At 41.0% G+C, this 21,945-nt stretch overlaps 2 protein-coding genes across 2 annotated transcripts in view; both read left to right on the forward strand.

Annotated features, from left to right (window-relative positions):
* Positions 1–1,879, forward strand: part of TCHH (trichohyalin) — a 6,041-nt gene extending 4,162 nt beyond the window's left edge. The window contains exon 4 of the mRNA XM_046682655.1: positions 1–1,879. Within this exon, the coding sequence (XP_046538611.1) occupies positions 1–812 (812 nt within the window). The 3' untranslated portion in view covers positions 813–1,879.
* Positions 1,880–15,501: 13,622 nt separating this feature from the next.
* On the forward strand, positions 15,502–20,588 carry TCHHL1 (trichohyalin like 1). The gene is made up of 3 exons (XM_046683576.1): positions 15,502–15,631; positions 16,512–16,667; positions 17,141–20,588. The coding sequence occupies exons 2-3, from the start codon at positions 16,530–16,532 to the stop codon at positions 19,715–19,717; spliced, it is 2,715 nt and encodes a 904-aa protein (XP_046539532.1). The 5' UTR covers positions 15,502–15,631; positions 16,512–16,529; the 3' UTR covers positions 19,718–20,588.
* Positions 20,589–21,945: the final 1,357 nt, after the last annotated feature.

Genomic DNA, 21,945 nt, shown 5'->3' on the forward strand with positions numbered 1-21,945 from the left:
AGCAGCTCCTGCAGGAAAGGGAAGAAGAGCAGCTGCGCCGCCAGGAGATCGAACAACAGCTTCGCCAGGAGCGCGACAGAAAGTTCCGTGAGGAGAAGGAGCTCCTGCAGGAAAAGGAAGAGCAGCTGCGCCGCCAAGAGCGCGACAGAAAGTTGCGTGAGGAGGAACAGCAGCTGTGTCGCCAGGCGCGCGAACAACAGCTTCGCCAGGCGCGCGACAGAAAGTTCCGCGAGGAGGAACAGCGGCTGCGCCGCCAGGAACTAGATGGAGCCTTCTCCCAGGAGGAACAACTGAGGCGCGCAGAGCAAGAGGAAGAAGAGAGACGCCGGTGGCAGAAGGACAGGAAGTTCCTCGAGGAAGAGCAGAGCCTCCCACAGGAGCGAGAGGAAGAAAAGCGACGGCGCCAGGAGCAGGACAGGAAGTTCCGCGAGGAAGAGCAGCTGCGGCGCGAGGAGCAGGAAGAGCTGAGACGCCGGCAGGAGCGGGAGCAGCAGTTCCGGGCGGAGCCGCAGTTTGCCGGCGAGGAGAAGTGGCGTCGTCAGGAACAAGAACTGCGGCAAGAAGAGCAGAGGCGCCGGCAGGAGCGGGAGAGGAAATTCCGGCAAGAAGAACAGCTCCGCCGCCAGCAGGAGGAGGAGCAGAGGCGCCGCCAAGAGCGCGAAGCGCAGCAGAGCCGCGGCCAGGTCTGGGAGGCAGACAAGGCTCGTCGGCAGGTTCTGGAGCCCGGCAAGCGTCAGTTTGCCAGCGTCCCGGTGCGCTCCAGCCCCCTCTACGAGTACATCCAGGAGCAGAGATCGCAGTACCGCCCTTAGATGCCGCCGATACCCCGACACCTGCCAAAGCTGCTAGCAAAGGAAAGTGAGAAACGCTGAGTACCGAATGCCTCAGATGTTTCTGGTTGTGGGAAAGCTCTCCGTTAGAATGTCTTTTTTTCCAAAATCTTCAACTACACTGATGTCATCATGTACTTTCTATTCCTGTCTTTTATTCTTCCTCAAGTAGTTCTTTACTGCAGGATGTCTTTGCTCTTTGGTGCAGATGTGGTGTGCATTTTGAAAAACATATAAATCACTTAATTTGTTTAAGTAGTTTTGTTTGGGGAACATGTTGATTTTTTGCTTTCAAAAGCGACAAGAATAATATGACGATTTGAGATTCAAACGAATTGGGCATTTTTTTTTCAATGGTTGATCCATCTTGTGGGAGTTGAGATTTTTTAATGTTCAAGTTGGTATTTCTTCTTGGGCCTAAATGACCTTAATATTTACCTCTAAATAGCCTCTCATCTTTTGTGGCATAATTATTACAGATTCTGGAGAGGACCGAATTTTTACAACAACACTTGAACAGTCCCAGGGGAGTGACTTCTACAGAAAAACTCCCTGTGAAATCAGCCCATAACTGGAAGAAATATCTGTCAAGAATAAAGTTTAGCTTGAAGACTTAGAAGCTGAATCAAGATTTTTTTTACACTTATTTCCGTAAACACAAAATCTCATGAAGCAAAAGCAAGATGTTTCTCAAACAACTCCAGAGCTCAAATTTTAAAACTGTGTCTGCTGTAGTCTGTAGTGCTCAGTTCTCTCCCCCTAATCTTTGATGAGTTTGAGAATATTGCCTTTGTTAATTTGAGCTGAGAGGGAACCTGCTCAGGATCCTGTAAACATCTATCTTGCTCTAGGGCCAATAAGAGATCACAGAGAGCATTCTGGGGGAGGGAAGGGAAAAATCTGTGAACAGCGGGGCAAGTTCCTAGAGGCCCTTTGACAAGACCCATCAGCCCACAATCCTTTGAGGCCTATTGATACTACCTTGGAGACATTCTTGTTAAAATAATTTGACTGTATAAAAAATTAATAATAAATGTTTGGCAAACAAATATTTTTGTCTGTTTTAACTGTGCATCAAATCATAACTCAGGATCTAATGGTCTGGGAACTGATGAAAGTTCTCAGTCATTTTAAGCTATTTGGTTACTCTTATCTATGTCTAAATATGAAAAAGGGAAAAAAAAATCACTCTATTTTCCCCAACTATTTCTCCCTGTTAGGGTGAGCTCTGTATTATTTCCATCCCCAAACTAGGATTCTCTTTCCACGTGTTTTTGTTCTTGACCCCACAGCTTTCTGTGCCCTTTCTTGCAGTGACTCACTGGTCATAACAAATAATGGCACTCCCAGTGTTTGTTAACATTTTCTTCTGAGAATACAGCAGTTTCTTGGTCTCCGATGGCTGATGAGCCAATAGTAGAAAATGGCCTGAAAGTTCAGCTCAGCATTACAGGAATTGTAGATGACCTATTAATTTAAGCAACACAATCTATGAAGTGACTTAGTCAGAAGGTGCTTAACAGTAATCAGGACAAAAGCATCAAAATATCATCTAATGATCCAAATACCCCTGTGCTACCTGCTGGAGTCTTTATTTAGTATTCACACCTTGGTAATTAGGAATAAATCCAAAAAGGCCGGAATCCAGAATAGCATCATTTCTAATTGTGAGGGTCATGGATGAGAAGATGTCCTAAATTATAGACACTCAACATTTTTGTCAATGGTGAAGACAAGAAAGCTAAGCTGAGTATCACTCTGATACAGTAAGGTGGCATTTTCTACAGGGAGCACCAGCATCTCTCTCTTTTTAACTTAAATAGCAGATACCCACCAAAGACAGAACCTAGAATCCCCTGCCCTTTGGAACTTCATATTCTTCAAATGATTTCTAACTACAAAACTATTTTTCTCCTAAAGTAAGTGTATGCTTGATGTTCCAAGAAACCCTAGAAGAGCCTTACTGCCTTTCCCCAGGATCCTCTCAATGGGCACTCATTTCAGAGCCTTCTTATAAATGCCAGCCCCAGGATACTCCTGAAATATACACTCATCAGTCAAGCTACAGCTCAACAATAATAATTATAGTAAAAACAATCAAAGCCCTTCAGACTTCTTGTAGCACTTTACAAGATGAGGAAAGAGCCAACTTCCAAAGAAGAAAGCATTGTTTCATCACAGTTGTAATAACATGTAGTTAAAAAAAAAATGTGTCAACCAGCCCATGCCCTATGGCTCTTCTTTTAGCATGCTGGCAGGAGAACATGCTGGCAGTCCAATCCTCCTGCTCCACCTGGATAACATACATGCATGGGCAGAACCTTGACATTGTTGTGCAATTGGCTGCTTAACTATAAACTGGGAGCTCTATTTACATCACTGTGGCTGCTGCTGGAGAAAGAGGTTGAGAGTTTAATATACTCTGTGTTGGAAAACCTGGTCGCCATGTGTTAGGGGCTGAATTGTGTTCCCTCTAAAAGTTTATATGTTGAAGTCCTAACCTTCAGTACTTTAGAGAATATAACCGTATTTGGAGATATAATATTTAATTAGGTAATTAAATTAAAATGAATTCATTAGGTGGGCCCTAATCCAATATGAGAAGTGGAAATTTGCACACATACATGGACCAACGGAAGATAATGTGAAAATAAAGAAAGAATATGGCCATCTATAAATCAAGGATAGAGGCCTGGAACAGATCCTTCTTCATGACGCTCAGAAGAAACCAACTCTACCAACACCCTGGTTTTAGACTTCTAGCTTCCAGAGCTGTGAGAAAATAAATTTCTGTTGGTTAAGCCACTCAGTTTGTGGCACTTTGTTATGATAGCTCAAGCAAACTAATACACGATGTAAGGTGAGGTCATGTTGCTAGAGAAACCTATCTTTATCCTGATTATCTTTACCCTTTAACATTGTACAAGCAGATCCTGTCTGCTCAAAGACACTCTTTTTTGTTATATCTGCCATAGTTTCTTTGGTGTGGTGGAAAGAATGCTACAAGGAATCAGAAGCCTGAGCTTCATTCATTCAGCAAATATTTATTGAGATCCTGCTATATGCAAGGCATTCTAGGTAATACGCATACAGTGGTAAAGTAGCCATTCTGGCCTCTTCCTTCACTTTACTATCTGTGTGTCCTCATGCAAGACACTTCAGGTTTCTGGGCCTCCACTGTTTCATATTTCAAATTATGAGACTGGAGTAGATATCACAAAGGTTATTCCCAGGACTGAAAAAAAATTACTTTAAATCTAACGTTCAGCTTATTCAACTGAAACTTTCAAAGCAACTCAAATAATCCCTCACCCCAGCTTCTACCTTTAATAGAAAACAGGGAAGAGAAATAACTGATAAAGGTGATCATCAGAGCCTAGTTCCAGCTTCAAAGATCTTTCCTTTCTAGCCAATCAGATCTGAACTTCCCCCTATTTGTCTCCCAAATTCCTCTCCAGAGCACCTTCCTATCATCCCAGGTTTATTCATTGAGGGAGAAGACCCAAACCTACCCCACTTTCATTGCCTTTATGAACTGCACATATGCATTTAATTACTCGCATTCTTTTTGGAGGAGAAAATGAAGTCCTGGAACTTGGTTTCACTCAAACTAGAAGTCAGTGTCCATTAGTTAAGTATGAACCCATCTCTGCTTCATCTTCTGCACTAATTACACATTGCTAAGATTTTCATTCAGTCATAGTAATTATGAGTTTGTTCAGTAAGTGTACCGGGACTGTGATCTGCTGAAGATTATAATCTATGTAATATGTAATAATCCCATGATCCCCTTGTTAGTAAAGAGCTTATTGCAATCACATACAATAATCTGAAACTAACCCAAAAGGTAGACTTCTGAATAGGTTGTAATTTTCTGAACCCTCGGGACATCCATGGCAAGCACTCAAATTACAAAAACTTTTTAATATTTGTCATTATCCTCCTTGTGTAATGCATGGCATTTTCTGCAAGATAAAGTCTAAGGTCTTCAATTTGGAATGTAAGGCCCTCCACGTTCTAGAGACAATCTGCCTTTTAATCTCTGGCCCCCATGACACTGCTGAAGCCAACTATGTTCAAACCAGACTAGTCTATTTGTTGTCATTAGGACATCTTACGATTGTCCTTACTTCAAAGACTTATTGGCCTAATTTTATCTATTTGGAATGACTCTCTTCTTCCTGTCTACGGGGACAATTTCTGCTCAGTTTAAAAGAGCCAGGTTGAGTCCCACCTCTTCCCTAAAATTTTTCCTAATCACCCTGACAAAATGATCTCTCTCTTCACTAAGGTTCTAAGATATCTATTATCTTTACTATTCTTAATTGATTACAATATTCTGCCTTAATTAGCTTTATACTTGCTTTATCTGCCCAACAAGATTGTGAATACCTTGAAAACAGAGACTATAGGGCCAGCTGGTGGTATAGTGATTAAGTTCTTGTGCTCAGCGGCCCAGTGTTCGCCAACATACACAGCCCTCATCAAGCCATGCTGAGGTGGAGTCCCACATAGAAGAACTGGAAGGACTTACAACTAGGATGTACAACTATGTACTGGGGCTTTGGGGAGGAAAAAAAAGAGGAAGATTGGCAACAGATGTTAGCTCAGGGCCAATCTTCCTCACCAAAAAGCATACCTTAAAAAAAAAGAGACTATAACTTGGAATTCTTGATTTTATATATTCTTTCCATGATAAACAATAAGTGAGAGAGCTCTATGAAATTCTGATAAAATATGTAGACTGTTGCACTAGAAAAATCTACATACTCAAAAATTTTGCCTAGGATTTCAAAAGTTCCTAGACCCTCTGAAGTCTTCTTAATTTTATGCTAAAAAACCTGGCTCAAGGAGTTGTGAGAATTAGATGCATAATGTAAGCATTCAATAAATATTTGTCAAGTGAATTAATTACTATAACCCTTATAGCTCTTTTTGTCCAAGGGCTCTACTGCCATCCCTCCCTTCTGAATATTGAAGCCCTAAGTCCTTTCTTATATACTGAAAATTCCTCAACAGTGGGCGTTTCTGAATGTTCATGATTCTTCTCGCTCAGTTTGTTCTGGTTCTGCCTGGGAACTGGAACAAGCTCTGATATTAGTATCTGTCGGTGCCCTTTAGTCGGATGAGAATGCAGGGGTAGTTCAAGGGAAAGGTGGATTCTGGTCTCATGCATTGTTGGGGGGTGACTGTAGTGAGAAGCAACAGCAAGATTTCCATTCCAGGCAGTGGCTGCTTTTCTCATAAGCATTTGAATTCAAATATAACTTATCACCATGAGGGTCATTTTCTTTTTGAAAGCCTCCTTGTCTTGTATATATGAGTCAATTTTATTTCTCTTATTAGCATTACTTTGACTCTATTTCTTATGAAAGAATAATCCTGGCCTTATTATGCTAAGAGTGCGTGTGCCTCCCTTTTTCCCTGGAGCACCTTGCAAAATGTCCTCATATGTGGATCATGACCCAGTTAATCTCCAGGTTTCATCTCTGACCATGGGTGAGGAGAGGATGGGTAGAAGTGAGAGGGGAAGATGAGTTTCATACCATCCTGCCATAAGTGCTATGGTCAGAGAAGAACACAGTTTATGAGAACAGCAACATCCAACTCCACCTAGCAGTGTCAAGAAAAGCTTTCCCAAGGGAACTGACGTTTAAGCTGAAATCTGAGAATAGGTAGGAAGTTAGGTTGGTGAAGAGGAAAAGAAAGAGCTTTCCAGGCAGAGTGAAATTCATATTTAAAGACTGGAGGCAGGGGCCGGCTCCGTGGCCGAGTGGTTAAGTTCGCGCACTCCGGTGCGGCAGCCCAGGGTTCGGATCCTGGGCATGGACATGGCACCACTCGTCAGGCCACGTTGAGGCGGCATCCCACATCCCACAGCTAGAAGGACCTGCAACTAAGATATACAACTGTGTACAGGGCGGGTTTGGGGAGATAAAGCAGGAAAAAAAAAAAAGATTGGCAACAGTTGTTAGCCCAGGTGTCAATCCTTAAAAAAAATAAATAAATAAAGACTGGAGGCAAGAGAGGACACCATGAGCTCAAGACAGTCAAAATCAAATCCGACTAGAGCTTAGAATACCAGGAGATAAATGGCAAGAGACGAGGCTTGAGAAGTTATGAGGGCCTGGTAAGCCATAGTAGGTTTATCTTGAGGGCAACAAAGAATCATTGTCATTTTAAGCAGTGGAGTGATTAACCAGATTCACAATTTATAAGGATCACTCTGGCTGCAATGTAGAGAACGGATTGGAGAAGGTCAAGATGGCAGCAGAGAGAACATTAGGAGGATATTGCAGGAATCCCTGTGAGAGACAATGATAGCCTGAGCTAGGATAATGGAAGTGGGGATAGGGAAAAGCAGATATATTTGACAGATATTTTAGAATTAGAATCAATAAGAGTTGGTGATATATTGAAGAGATAATAGAGAGGAGGAGATGAAATATGATATCAGGTTTATAGGTGGAGAAACTGGATGATAGTGGTGCCATTATTTATATGGACTCACAAGGGAGCCTCAGGTTTGTAGTAAGGGCAGATGACAAGTTCAGTTTTACTTACATTGAGTTGGAGGTGCCTTGGAGGCTTCCGGGAAGTGATGTTTGTTGGAATTGGTTACATGGGTATAGAGCTCAGGTGAGAGATTGGATTTAATATATAACTGGGGAATATCAGCCTATCAGTAGTAATCAAAGCCGTAAGAGTAGAGAAGATTATTTAAGACATGGAGAAAGAAGAAAATGAAGAACTGGGCTAGGACAGAACTCTGAGGAACAGCAACATTTAAGAGAAAGGCAAAAGATAAAAACTAAAAAGGAGCAGTCAAAGAGGTAGGAGGAAAACTAGGAGTATGTGGTGTCACAAAAACTAGGAAAGAAGATGCTGCGAGAAAGAGGAGGCAGTTATCATCAAATATTTCAGAGAAGCCAAGCTAGACAGGTGCTGAAAAGTGTGTGATGATTCCATAACACAGTGGTCAGTGATGATCTCCTATATTTCAGTGGAACGGGGTTGAGGAATGCAAGGAAAGGAAGCAGAAAAATAAGAAGACAAATCTTTCAAGAATACTAACCATGAAGGGCAGGGGAACGGTTGGGTAGGGTTGTGAGCACGAGATAGGATTTTATAACATGGGAGGGACTTGAGTGTGCATAAATGCTGATGGGAAGGAACCCATGAAGAGAGGCTGCAGTACAGAAAAGAGAGGGAATTATCAACAAAGCAAGTTTCCTGAGAAGGCAGGAAAAAATTAGGATCCAGAGAGAGGCATTAAGCTTAGATGGATAACTTTTCTGATGTAACAGAAAGAAAACATGAATGTAAATAGATGCCAATAAGTTTGTAGTTTGGTAAAATAAAGTTTAGGGATTCTGGTCTGATGACTTTCATTTTCTGTATGAATTAAAGAGGCAAGATTATCTTCTAAGGGTGAAAAAGGAGGGGAGGGAGTCAAATACTGAAGAGAGTTAAGATGGTTTAAAATAACTGTTGTAGAGCACAGAAGAGAAAACTAATCATGGAATCTGTATGATCACCAAAAAGGGCTGAGTTTCCAGGTGAAGTTAGAGACCATGAATTTATTACGGCACCAACGTGTTCAGCTGGGAGATTTTTCTCAGCCATTCTCCGTAGCACAGGTGCAGAAGACAGACACAACTAAGGCTGAGATTTTTCCAGGCAGATGTGACCGAGAGACAGAAAGGGAACTGAGGATACCCACAAGAGATAGAGTGATGGACTGTGAAATCTGCATTAGTCAGGGTTCTCCAGTTAAACAGAACCAACAGGAGATATAGATACATCTGTATATATGGAGAAAGAGAGAGAGGACTGTTTTAAGGAATTGGTTCACATGATAATGGAGGTTGGCAAGTCCAAAATCTGCAGTATGGACCAGCAGGCTGGAGACTCAAGGAAGAGTTGCAGTTCAAGTCTGAAGGCCATCTGCTGGCAGACTTTCTTCTTGCTCGCTCAGGGGAGGTCAGTCTTTGTTCTGTTAAGGCCTTCAACTGATCGAATGAGGCCCAACCACATTATAGACAACAATCTGCTTTACTCAAAATCCACACATTTACATGTTAATCTTATCCAAAAACACTCTCATAGGAATGTCCAGAATAACGTTTGACACATATCAGGGCACTGTCGCCCAGCCAAGCTGACACATAAAATTGTCACAGAATCTAAACCATCACAGAATCTAAGCAGGAGAGGAAAGCAAGAGGGTATAGGCAGGGATGAAGAGACACAGGTCTGTGGACTGGGGGTTCAAATGAGATAGAAAACCCAATAACTTGTGAATCGGCAAATGGGAGAGCTGTAAGGAGAGGAGGCAATGGACAAGGACTGCGAAAACTGAATTTATTATTCCAGATATGGGGTGGTTCCAAGTGACAATAAGTTCCAAAGTAACATATAATAAAATAATAGTTCTTTATATAATAGACCAATTTTTTTCCTACCATTGTTCCTAGAAGTTTAAAATGCTGATTCATCCACCAAATATATTTGTGACCAGTGTAAGGTAGAAGGGATTTATGAGCTGTTAGAGCTTGGAAATTACTCTGGCCATTAGCAGGGAGGCAGCATGACATAGCATACAGAACTCAGGTTTTGGAGTCATGAAAACTTAGGTTTTTGTTATGAAGAGTAGAAATAATGTGTGCAAAATATCAGGTAAGCACTCAGTAAATGATATTATTATTGTCAAGTCCGTACCTTTCAGTTTTCATCAGGGCACTAAATCTATTGAAATAAAAGATCCAAAGTTAGAGAGCTAGAGATAGGGCTGGAATCAGCCCAGTTCTTTAAATTTTGGTCCAGGACTCTTTCATTTTAGTACACTTCTCTCAATTTTTTTTCACTTAACAAATATTTATTGAGACCTACTCTGTTCCAGGCACTGTGCTGGGCTGGTGATACAAGTGATCAAAGCAGACACAGTCCCAGCCTTCTCAGAGTTGTTAAGTCAGCATAATGCAGTATAAGCCAGAGGTTTTTGCTAAGTGTTTTTACATATGTTATTTCATTTAATCAGTGCTACAATTCCAGAATTCTGGACAATATTGCCCCCTCCTTTCCCATTTCCAAATAAGGAAATCAGACTAAGAATGGTTTCAAAACTTGTCTAAGGCCAGATAACTACAGAAGTGCAGACCTAGACCCATGTGGCCTTTCTCATTCATTTATTCAACAGCTATTTCTTGGCCATCTAATTGCACTGAAAGAAAATCCTGTAACGCAAGTGTAAATACACTGCACATGATCATTATACAAAGGCCTCAATGTGCTATTATGTGCTTGCACAACACATAAAAACATTTTTCTATTTAAATACAAAATGATGTGCTACCTATAACATCAACCATTTCATTTACAAAACTGTCCTTGTTAGGAAAGGCTCTGAGGCATCATTTGGAGGGGCCTAGGACTCCTTAAAAGTTTGACCATGGTGTACACAAAGATTTACTACAAGATATTCATCACACCATAGCTTATAATAATGAAAAACTGCAAACAATTAAAATACCCAAAAGAGGATGGTTAAATATACTATAGTATATTCATATAATGGAATGCTATACCCATATCAAAAAAATTTGTAGAAAAATGTTTAATGACTGGAAAGCTACTCATCAAATAAAACAAAGCAAATTACAAAATGGTGTGAACTGAATGATTTTAGCTTGGTAAAGACAGTTTGAGAGAAAATGAGAAAAACTGTATACAATGTAAATACTCGTGATATAGGGATGATAATAAGTGGTAAAGGTGGGTTTTGAACAGGTGGAACAGGTTATCTAATTGTAACTCAAGCGGTTATTTTTTTTCCACTATACTTCTTCTAGAAAAGCTAATTGCCATAAAGTATATATATTTCACAGTCTTTCCCTTTTGGTAATCAAAATGTAACTGGGAACATAAGGTTTATACACATAAAAAGTTTACTAAGTAAGGACTGTTAATAAATGTTAAGTTTTTCTCTATATATTCTATAAGTAAAATCTATAACATTAAAAATTAATTTATTAAAGTAATTTCAGAACATAAATGAGAACATATTAAAAGGTACAGAAAAACTTATGACAAAAATTTTAGAATAACCAAGTGTCCTGCCTCACATCTTTTTAACCCCAGTCCCATTCCTCAGAGAAAAACTCTCTTTAAATTTTTTTTCTGGTAGTAAAATTTATCAATTTTAAATATCTCCACTATGATAGGTGACAACTTAAATCACTTACTCCACCTCTCTTCTCCTCTCCCTTTGTTAATGTTTAATATTTTCATTATTCTAATTTTCTGTCACCTTTCTAACTCTAAATAATATACTTATTTTTCTTTTTCCATCAACTTTTGATGGTATCGCTCTTACATTTCTAACCACAACCTAATATACCATAGTTTTTACATGTACAGACTCTAACATTTGGAAACCAATAAATGTCTACATTGTTATGTTAAGTACATGGGCATAGAAGCAAGATTGCCTGAGAGCAAAAACTGGGTTTACCACTTACCAGCTTTGTAGCCTTAGGCAAGATACTTGACCTTTGTTTTCCTCCTCTTGGTGTTCTGAAATTTCCAAAGAGACATCTAGGTGGACATTTTGTGGACCTTTTAAAATGTGAAGTCTCCAGGGAATCTATTAATTCCTTGATAAATTATTCTCCTTTTTTTCCCCTGTTTTATCTTTCTGAGGTTCCTATTAGTTAGAGATGGGACCTCCTAAATTAATTCTGTATGTTTCTTATCTTTTCTCCCACCTTTTACATTTCTTTCTCTTTTTGCTTTATATTTTAAAACTGTAATGTCCAAGAAGGTAGTCACTAGACAAATGTGGCTATTTGATTTAAATTTAAATTAATAAATATGAAATAAAATTAAAAATTTAGTTTCTCAGTCACACTAGCCACATTTCAAGCCACATATAGCTAGTGGCTATCAGATGGGACAGTTCAAATATCTAAAGTTGTGTTGGATGATGCTATTCTAGAAGATTTTGTCAACTTCGGTGTTTTTTAAATGCTACTGCTTTTTTTAATTTCAACAGTTATTTTTAATCTAAAATACTTTTTTATTCTCTGATTTTTGTTCTCTGGTTGCTCTTTTAGAGCATCCTGGTCTTGTCTCATTTAATCTCTTTGGAATATGTTAATTAGAGTTTTTAACTTCTTTCTGCATCCTGAATTATAACTATTTCCTCTGGGGTCAGTATGTCTGTTTATCTTGTTCTTTCTCTTTTGTGCTGCTGACTTATTCATATGCCTAAATATTCTTAGTTGCCCCTTTATAGCAATAAAAAGATCTGAGTTTCTTCTGATTTGCTTAAATAGGTCTATTTCACACCAGCTCTCTTTCGAAATGAGAACTTGTGTCAGGGTGGAGGAGAAGCCTGTCAATTTGCAAAGAAATGGCTGTCAGGCTGCAGATCCTCCCTCCCCAGTGTATCCCCAATGCCATATGGAGAGGGTTTTCCTGGAGCATTAATATCTGTATTAGATGCCTTATCTTTCCCTCTATTAGTCAACAAATATGACAGAGCACCTACCATAGTCCAGATACTCTTACAGCTTCTGAGGATAAAGTAGAAAATAAGATACAGATTACTGCCCTCAAGGAGATTACATTTACCTTTTCCAGGAAGTTTGTTCAATTCTTTAGGAAAGAGCCATTTGGGGTTTTGCCAAGGTTAGGCAACATGTGCCCAGATGTCTATGCTCCGTGCTCTAAAGTAGAGGAGGGAGATGGGAATGACCACTGAGACATAAGTTCCTTACACAAACTTTCAATTGCTTTCTCTGTTTAAAGCCCCACTTCTCACTCCCACCTCCATCATACCTGCTAATTCTGAGTCTAGAGGTTCTCCAGGTTCTGATGGCCAGATCTGCCTTCACCTCCACCACTGCCTCATAACACATTCCAGGCTGTGCCTCTCTCCGCTTGTTTCTATCATGAACATTCTACCAACTACTTTTTCTCTTCCATAAATTTATTGAAACTCAACTGTGATTCTCTTCCAGTTCTGTTCATAGTTCTAGTTTTTTAATTTTTATATATCTATATTTTCATTTTAGAGGATTCCAGGAGGAAGATTAATAATATTTGCTCAGTCCAGCATCATCTTAAATAAACTCCTACTACTTCTATGATAAGCAAAAAAGATAATAAAATTATAAACATAAGCTGAAGGCTTCTTTTTTACATGCCAAATTTTCCAGTATTATAGAGAATCATTAAAAATTACTTTATTAGCCATCTCTTCCAAAGTAGCCACCATATGTGTTTTATTTGAAGCCTTCATCCAAAACTTCAGTTGTGGCCTTTGAAGAATAAAAGGCCCTTAAACATAGTTCTGTATTAATCAACTTCTTTTCACTGCACGCTCTCTCCCTCTCTCCCTCTCTTGCTCGCTCTCTCTTCCTTTCTTCACTATCCCTATACAAAATTAGAGTGGAGAGGTGGAGAGGACATCACAGAGGGACTGTTAGAGGGATCTTTTCGGAGAAAGAAGAAACGGCAATCAGGGTTTTTTCTTTGGTGATGATAGAGTTGTTTGTGGCTTATTGTACAGCAGTCTAAGTAATTTTCTTAAAAGAAATTCATCCTTATCCTTCTCCTTCCATTCAGCATCTCCCTCCTCCTGCTGCCATCCCTTTGAGTCACTACCCACCCATAAGTATGGGTATTAATTAAATGGTCTTGAGTAAGCACTGAAAAAATAGAAATGCCTGTAAAAGGCCTAGGGAGCCAGCCCTTACATTGTTCAGAGACAAGGCAAAACCCACCCTTGGCTTTCTAAATAGAAACTATAAGCTAAAACCATGGACATTTTGAGTTGGAAGAGCCCTGTGCCCTCTACTGTAAGCCGCTCCAGGCTTACTGCTTCCTTTGGCAGGGCTCCTCCTATAACCTAGTCAATGGATTATCGTTCAGCCTCTATTTGAACAGCTCTAGTGACAGGGATCCCATTACTTTGGGAGCAGCCTATACCATTGTCAGTCAACTCTACTCCTTAAAACTTCTTAATAAGAACTAAAGCCTGCTTTTCAGAAAGTTTCAACCATTGATTCTAGTTCTATTCTCTGGCATTATACAGAATAAGGAACTCAAGATAATAGAGACACCATGGGCTCAGAGACATAGATTCTAGAAGCATTTCAATTCTGAATCCTGGCTTTACCATTTACTAAGTACTGACCTAGGCAAGTTACTTAACAGCTAAGAGCCTTAACTTCCTTATCTGTTAAAAGAGGATAATAACTACCTGAAAGGCCTGTGAGGATTAAGTAAGACAGCCCATGTAAAGCTCCTGACATGTCACAAGTGTTTAATGAACATTAGTTCCTTTCTCTTCCCACCCCATTCCTCATCCCCATGAAAAGCCTTTAAATATTTGAAAACAGCTATTATGCCTTCCCTAAGTCTTTCTTTTCAATCCAGCCTTGAACGTGGTTTCCTTCAGTCATTTCTCATGAGACTGGCTCATGAGCTTCAGGGCAGGGAGATACAACTTACTCAACTTTAAACACCCCCATGCCTGGCACAGTGTCTGAGAAATACTTGGTACTCAGGGGATGTTGACTGATCAGAATTACGATGACCTTCGCATGCCAATTCCAATTCTCGGTAGAAGTCTTCTCCCTTTTAGGGAAATGCTGAGACATTTTTTTATAAGTGGAGACTATCAACATGGATTTGGCCCCCAAGATTCAGTTCCCTTGTACTTGTCTTGATTATCAGGAAGATCAGAACACCGATTTGCTCAGTATCAATGCTTTCCTTAGCCTCAGTCTTCTCACATAATTCCCACTCCTCCATTGTCTTGGTCTTTGTCTTTTACACTTGTTTTCATGGATCTATTTCTTATATCCTTTTGAATGCAGGCAAGAAAGTTTTAAAACATATTCTATTCTCTCTCTAAATGTCTAAAAAAACAACTGAATCCAAATCTCCTGTTAATTAAATATTCTGTAGTAAAATGGACCCAGATCTAGGAGGTGAAAAAACATTTGCTAGTTTAGCATCTCAGGCTCACTCCTACCCGTCTTCAGCTTGATGGTTTCTCTGTCTCCTTTTCCCCTTTACAGAAAGAACACAGTAATATAGATGCTAATTTCTAAGCTCCTTGGATTATAAAAGTGCCTTTAAAGAGCAGATATCAATCGCATTTTAAAAATAGCACATCTTAGGTAAGTAAAGTTCTGCACACGCAGCAAGAGGTTTTTTTCCTAACTCTGCCTTTGGGCACGGGGAGCAGAGCATTGAAACACTGAATCAACTGGCATCTCCAGTTTTGTCACATGGCTAAATGGGGCCTCTATTTTTAAACACATGATTGACACCCATCTGTCCGAGCTGGGTCAAATACAGTCCATCCTGTGGGCAGAGAGAGGAATCAGATGACTTCTGAAGTCCCTGCCAGCTCTATGATTTGTCAAACAGAAATGTAATTGTGTCCTTAGGTTAAAAAAAAAAAAAAAGCCAACACCACCCCAAAGATCCCTCAAAACTATAACCTGCAAAAGTCAGTAAATGAAACCAGATACTCCTTCCCCTTCCTTTGGATGAGTTTGAAGCCAAGACTTAACCTAAGCTGCCCAAAGAAGGAAATAGAAATAAGGCAAGCAGACAGCAGAGAAGGAGGGGAGCCTGGGTTTGGTGGTGATGAATCAGGCGTTGGACCCGGAGGGTGTCTCCTTCCTAACTGTGCAATTAGGGAGTCGATAAAAGGTTTCAGCGCCTGCTGTCAGCTCACGGCCCGCTGCTGCACAGTCCACTTGCTCTCACTCGGGAACAAGGTAAGTCTCATAGACTATCTGCGTGAGCATACTTAGGATCTCAGCCGCTGCTCTGCTTATATGTGAGACCATGTAAGGATTTCAGAGGAAACACACTCTAAGTCGACCACTATTAATGATACTAAACTGGGAGCTCCAGCCACCCAAATGCATTTCTTACTTATGGAACTTCTTTGATCATTTTCTTTTGCAAAAAATATAAACTGTTTGTATGACATAGGCACGAATACTACTTAACAAGACATGGGCCTCAGACCTGTATTAAAATGGAAAATAATAGGGTCATTTAAATGATGGGTAATGAATGAAGGGTCAGGACTCTTTGTTTTACCAGTGAGTTCACTGAGCCATGTCTTCTTGGCAAAAACGTGTTGCTTCAGCCTGCACACATAGGAGTTGATTTCTTGCCATTACTTCTCTTTCCTCTAGAAGCTTTACTAACTTTAAAAGTTACACTTTCTTAAGCAGAGGAGCTAGACTGAGCCAAGGTAGGAAGAAAACAGGTGGACACTCTCAGATGAGGTTGGAAGGATTGGTCGCACTCTGTTGACATCATTTGTACATTTCAATACTTAACGTTGAGTTCTTTGCCCACCCTCTTTTGCAATAATGCTTTCTCTGAACACACGAGTGTCGCGTTTTCTGTAGGGTGGGGTGAGTGAAGTGTCTCTTCTAATACCTACCTGTGCTAGATCTGGTCTCACCACATTATCTGGTACAAAACTAAATCACCCCTAAAGTTCAGATACAATATTTTAAGATGCAGAATACGGCAGATGACGCCAGTGGAACTGGAGGAGGGACAAAGAAGGACGATCTTGGTATCTCCTTCCTGAAGCACCCGTCCCAGAAAACGAGCTTTGTTTGTTCTTTCTTACAGTCTCCTGAGTTCCTAAAGATGCCTCGACTCCTGAGAGATGTCCTCTGCGTAACTGAGACATTCCACAAGTACGCAAGGGAGGATGGTGACGAGGCAACACTGACCTGCAGAGAGCTAAGACGGCTCATCCAGGGCGAGTTTGGGGACATTCTTCAGGTGAGGTGCCCACAGAGCTGTGGAAATCTTCTCCACTTGCTCTTTCTCCTTAATCCAAGGAAGATGGGCATTAAGTGAATTTCTGCTCATTTTCCACTTGGCTACCAGCTCTTAACACTCACTAACTTTTCAACAACTTTTCTCAGTCTTAGCTCGCTACTTTGTGCAATTGCTTAGCAAATCCTATAGGGAAAAATGAAGTTTTCCTCACTGCAACTATTGCTTCAGCAAAGTAGGCTTCTGAGAGGAGTCACGAGCCAATATGCATCTAAATGCAACTCACATCTAAATGCTCCTTCTTAGCCATGATGCAAAATGGCATCCAGAATCAATCAATTTTTTTATTGTTTGGGGAAATTTCACCAGTCCCTAAGGAACAGGGTTAAAAAAAGAGGGTTCTAGGGAGACATACAGACACTGAGGGCACCTGACCACATATAAATAGGCTGATTTCTCACTGTGTTTTCATGCAGCCACGTGCCATTCATGCTGTGCAGAGAAATTTGAATCTTCTGGATATTGACAGTGATGGCACCATCAGTTTTGATGAATTTGTTCTTGCAATCTTCAACTTGTTGAAATTCTGTTATCTTGATATACAATCATTACTAAATTCAGAACCAAGACAAGTGTCTAAACCAGAGGAAAAGCCAGATAGTATGGATCTTCAGGCAACCAGTGAAACTGGCCAGTGGACAGAGGAAACTCCACCAACTCAAGACAAAGTGCTGTTTCCTTCAGGAATAGCATCATCAGCTCAGCTCAGCCTTAACGAAAGGGGAGCAGTTGGACATAACAGGATAGACCCACAGGGAGACACTCAGACTCACAAACTGCCTATAGAAGAATTTGGGCACAGTGATCCTGAGAACCAACATCTGGAAGGAGTTGAACAGAGCCAGGAAGTGGCCCAAGATGTACCAGCAACAGGAGACAGTGGGGCCCAACTTGAGACAAATAAGCCAATGGTAGGATCAGAACTGATCAGCAGTCCCACAAAGGGGGAGGGACAGGATAAGGAGATTCCAAGGGAGGGAGATAAACCAGTCAGGGAGCAAAGTGGCACTAAGACAAGAGAGCAATTTGGAGAACATAAAGGGAAGTTGGGGACCCAAAGTTCTCCACCAAAAGAGACAACACAGAGGCCATCTGAAGATCAGGAAGCTGCAGCAGAAAAGGGTGTTAAGGAACACTCTAAAGCACAAGAACTTCCACTAGAAGGAAAAGATGAGCCCAGTTCAGAGCATGCTGACCTGCCAGAACAAGCTGCTGCCTGGGAACCATTTCAGACACAGAAATCAACTGATCCTGAGGATGATAGTAGAACAGCTGAGACTCAAGAACCAGGAAAGGATGCTGACAGGACACCACCTGAGACAAAGAATGCACTTGAACCTGAGGATGATGGTAGAACACCTGAGACCCAGGAACCACCATCACAGGAAAAAGAATATGAAAAAAAGGACCTGCCAGTCCAGGGTGATAGCAGAAATGTTTCAGAAACACCCAATGTTAGAGCTGAATGGAAAGAGGGGAGAGGTTCTGAGGCCCATGGGTCAGCAGGGCAGAAAGAAAGTGAGAGAAAATCTCAGTTACCAGTCCTGGAAGACCAAAAACAGGATGGGAAGTATCAGGAACTCCAGGCATCATCGAAAGCAAGGGATGCTGAAGAAGTTTCTAAGACACGAGAGTTAAGCTCAGAAGGAGTAGATCAGAATCATCCTGAAATTGAAGGAGCAATCACCCCAGGAGAAGAGGCAAGACACGCTGAGGAAGGCACAACAGAATCACTTGTGAGCAGCAAAAATGCCCCTGCAGCAGAAGGGACACCAGGAGTGAGAGAAAGAACACAGGAGTTGGCATCACTTGAGAACCAGTCTGGAGAAGAAGATAAGGGGGTCACCAAGACTCATGACAAGCTCATTGAAGAGGATGATGGTTACCATAGGGAGGGTCCTGAACCAACAGTCACACAGAATGATGAGGGGTCTTCCAAAACCCCCAAGAGCCTGACTCCAGAGGATGGTGACAACAGCTCAGAGACAAGTGACCTACCTGTGCAAGGGAATTCGCAGAGTCAAGTAGACCCACTCAGAGAGTCCATGCAAGAAAGTCACAATGATAACCCAGATAACCAGAAACGGGTAGCACCAGGTGAGAAAAACAGAGCTCAGGAGGCAGTGGTGCTGGCAGTGAGAGGAGAGGATGACCAGCTCACCAAGGAAGGGGAACAGCCTGCCAGAGAAGAGCACAAGAGTCAGGGCTCAGGGACCAAAAGCCCAGGCCCCGCTGTGGAGCCCAGTGGACACCCAGAGGCACAGGAGTCCACAGCAGGACATGAAAACAGGAAGTCCCTGGAGACACAGATCCCAGGTGCCCTGGATGCAGACTTCACTGACCAGCTTTCCATAACACAGCTCCCTACAAAGGAAGACAGTAGAAAAGAGCAAAAGTTCCAGGGCCCAAGTACCAAAGAAGAGGAAGGTGGAGTACCAGGGACTCATGAGGCTCCAGTAAACAGTCCAGATGAGGACAATTCAGCCTCCCCCAAGACACACCTTGAGGAAACTGCAACATTGGAGGAAGACGATGAAAGCCCCCAAGAGCTGGCAGGTGAAGGTAATGACCAACCAAATCCAGCCAAGAAAGGACATGATTCTTCAGTCCCCCAGTCAGGCCTTGAAGAGAGGACACAGAGGGACCAAGAGCCCTGTTCTGTGGAGAGGGGTGCAGTCTATTCCAGTCCACTGTATGAGTACCTGCAGGAGAAAATAACGCAGCAAGCAGACATAACCCAAGAGGAGCATCAAAATCAAACTCAGACAGCCAGGGCATTGAGCCAGGGCATTGAACTCTGCCATGACCAGTCGAGTGCATCCCTCACCAGTGACAGCCAAGCATCACAGCAGTACACCAGGGAATTTCTGCCTGATGAGGATCCTACTGATGTACAGCAAACATCAGCTCCCCAGGCCTTGGAAGATAAGCAGGGCCACCCTCAGAGAGAGGAACCAGGATCACAAAGGGGTGAGAGCACCACAAAGCAATGAATCGTAATCATTATCCCAGAAGCTCCAAGAACTTCATACATCTCGACATGCCACAGACTTCTTCCCTCCCAATCACCCTCAACACACACGCACACATTCAGAGACAGATTAATAGTCCTCTAAATTCCTTTCCTACATTTCTATAAGAGCAAATAATAAAGTATTCATCAGTAGGAGCTACCACCAAAGAAATATCACACCAAACAAATACAACCAGTAAAAGTTCTGTCATATGATTCTACTTCCAAGTGCTGAAATGGACTTTCTCATGAGACCATTTATCACAATTGATCTGTCACTGAAAACAGAAAAATCCCTTCCATATCTTTAGCAGATGCTAATTTCTTCAAGTGATTCATTGGCTTTTTAAAGTGTGGCAATAGGAAGTACAAGACCGCACAATATTCCCTTATAATCATAAAATATCATTGATTGACAGATGGAGATTATTATGCTTCATGACATTCCCTACACAGATTTCAAGTTTACTCTAAAATTTTATCCCTTAAAATAACTTCAGATATTACCATAACTTAAAATAATTATGAATTTCTAGCAAAACTTTCTAGGAATTCATGACTCTGCCCATTCCCAGGTGCAACTAAATCTATGCCAAGGATTCATTCATACATTTATTCATTCAACAAACTTTTATTAAATCCCACTCCTCACACAGCCCTTTCATAGTTTCTGGCTCAAATAAGCAATCAGAATAATTATGAAGGCGAGTGAGAACACAAATCTAAAGTATGTCTGATTCCATAATAAGCTCTTCTAACCACCCATCCACCAAGTCGACGAAATGTTTACCTACATGGTTTGCTGAGGACGTTGTATTAAAATTGATAATTAAATAACCTGATGATCAATATCTCTCTTTTGCTGGTTCGTTTTTTTCTTCATTCTCCATCTAGCCTTGGAGACATCAATCAGAAACAAAAACAGGGGCCGGCCTGGTGGCACAGCGGTTAAATGCGCACGTCCTGCTTCAGCGGCCCAGGGTTTGCAGGTTTGGATCCCAGGTGCAGACATGGCACCGCTTGTCAAGCCATGCTGTGGTAGGCATCCCACGTATAAATTAGAGGAAGATGGGCACGGATGCTAGCTCAGGGACAGCCTTCCTCAGCAAAAAGAGGAGGACTGGCAGCAGATGTTAGCTCAGGGCTAATCTTCCTCAAAAAAAAAAGAAACAAAAACAATCTTAGTGATTTGTGTTTTTTCAAAAGACCATAATTAAAGAATGTTGCTCGCAGAGCTTAGTAATGACCCAGGAAAGGAATGAAATAGTTATCGCATAACATTTCCTGAAGCCAAAATATCACATATTTCATTGCATTCTGCCTTTGAGGTTCAATTTTCTTCCACTTCAACTCACACCTCTTCCAGAATCTAAAATTCTCCTATATTTCCTCCCCCTCCAATATTTTCAGCCCTTTTCATTCTACTTTCAAAGATAAATGCATATCCCTACCTAAAAAATATTCTCTTAAATGAGCAAGAAACATGAGACAATTCACAAAAAAGAAAAATATATACTAGAGCATAAACTAGCAGTCCCTTTTGGCAAGCAACTTGGCAATACATATCAGGGATCATAAAAATGGCAAAGATCATGAATAACAAATTCACAAAAGAAGCTATACAGATGGCTAATAAATACATGAAATCCTCACTAGACTTCAAAAAAATGCAAATTACAAATAATTTTTTCACTTATCAAATTAGTAAAGGTTATTTCTCTGTTGTTAATAACCATACAGTGAGATTGGGGGAAGGGGGACAGGAACCCTAAAATACAGCTGATAGACATATTAAATGAGGGCAAACTTCCTGGAAGTCAATTCAATAATATGCATAAAAACATTTAAAATATTTCTCAGAGGGCCAGCCCCATGGCCTAGTGGTTAATTTCAGTGCATTCCATTTCTGTGGCCCAGGTTCACAGGTTCAGATCATGGGTGTGGACCAACACCACTTGTTAGCCATAATGTGGCGATGATCCACATATAAAAAATAGAGGAAGACTGGCACAGATGTTAGCTCAGGGCTAATCTTCCTCAGCAAAAAAAAATAATTCTCAGATAGCATTATAAGGAAATAATCAGAGATGTGTGTAAAGATTCTTCTACAAAGATGTTAGTAATAGCATATTAAAGACAGCAAAAACCAGAAATAACCTAAATGTCTATCGTTATGGGAAGAATTAACTAAATCATGGTTACTAGATA

This window comes from Equus quagga, chromosome 13 (genome assembly GCF_021613505.1).
Source record: "Equus quagga isolate Etosha38 chromosome 13, UCLA_HA_Equagga_1.0, whole genome shotgun sequence".
NCBI lineage: Eukaryota > Metazoa > Chordata > Mammalia > Perissodactyla > Equidae > Equus > Equus quagga.

Coding starts and splice junctions, on each gene's coding strand:
- TCHHL1 (XM_046683576.1), top strand. CDS start 16,530: ATGCCTCGACTCCTGAGAGATGTCCTCTGCGTAACTGAGACATTCCAC. Junction 16,668..17,140: donor AGTTTGGGGACATTCTTCAG/GTGAGGTGCCCA, acceptor GTTTTCATGCAG/CCACGTGCCATTCATGCTGT.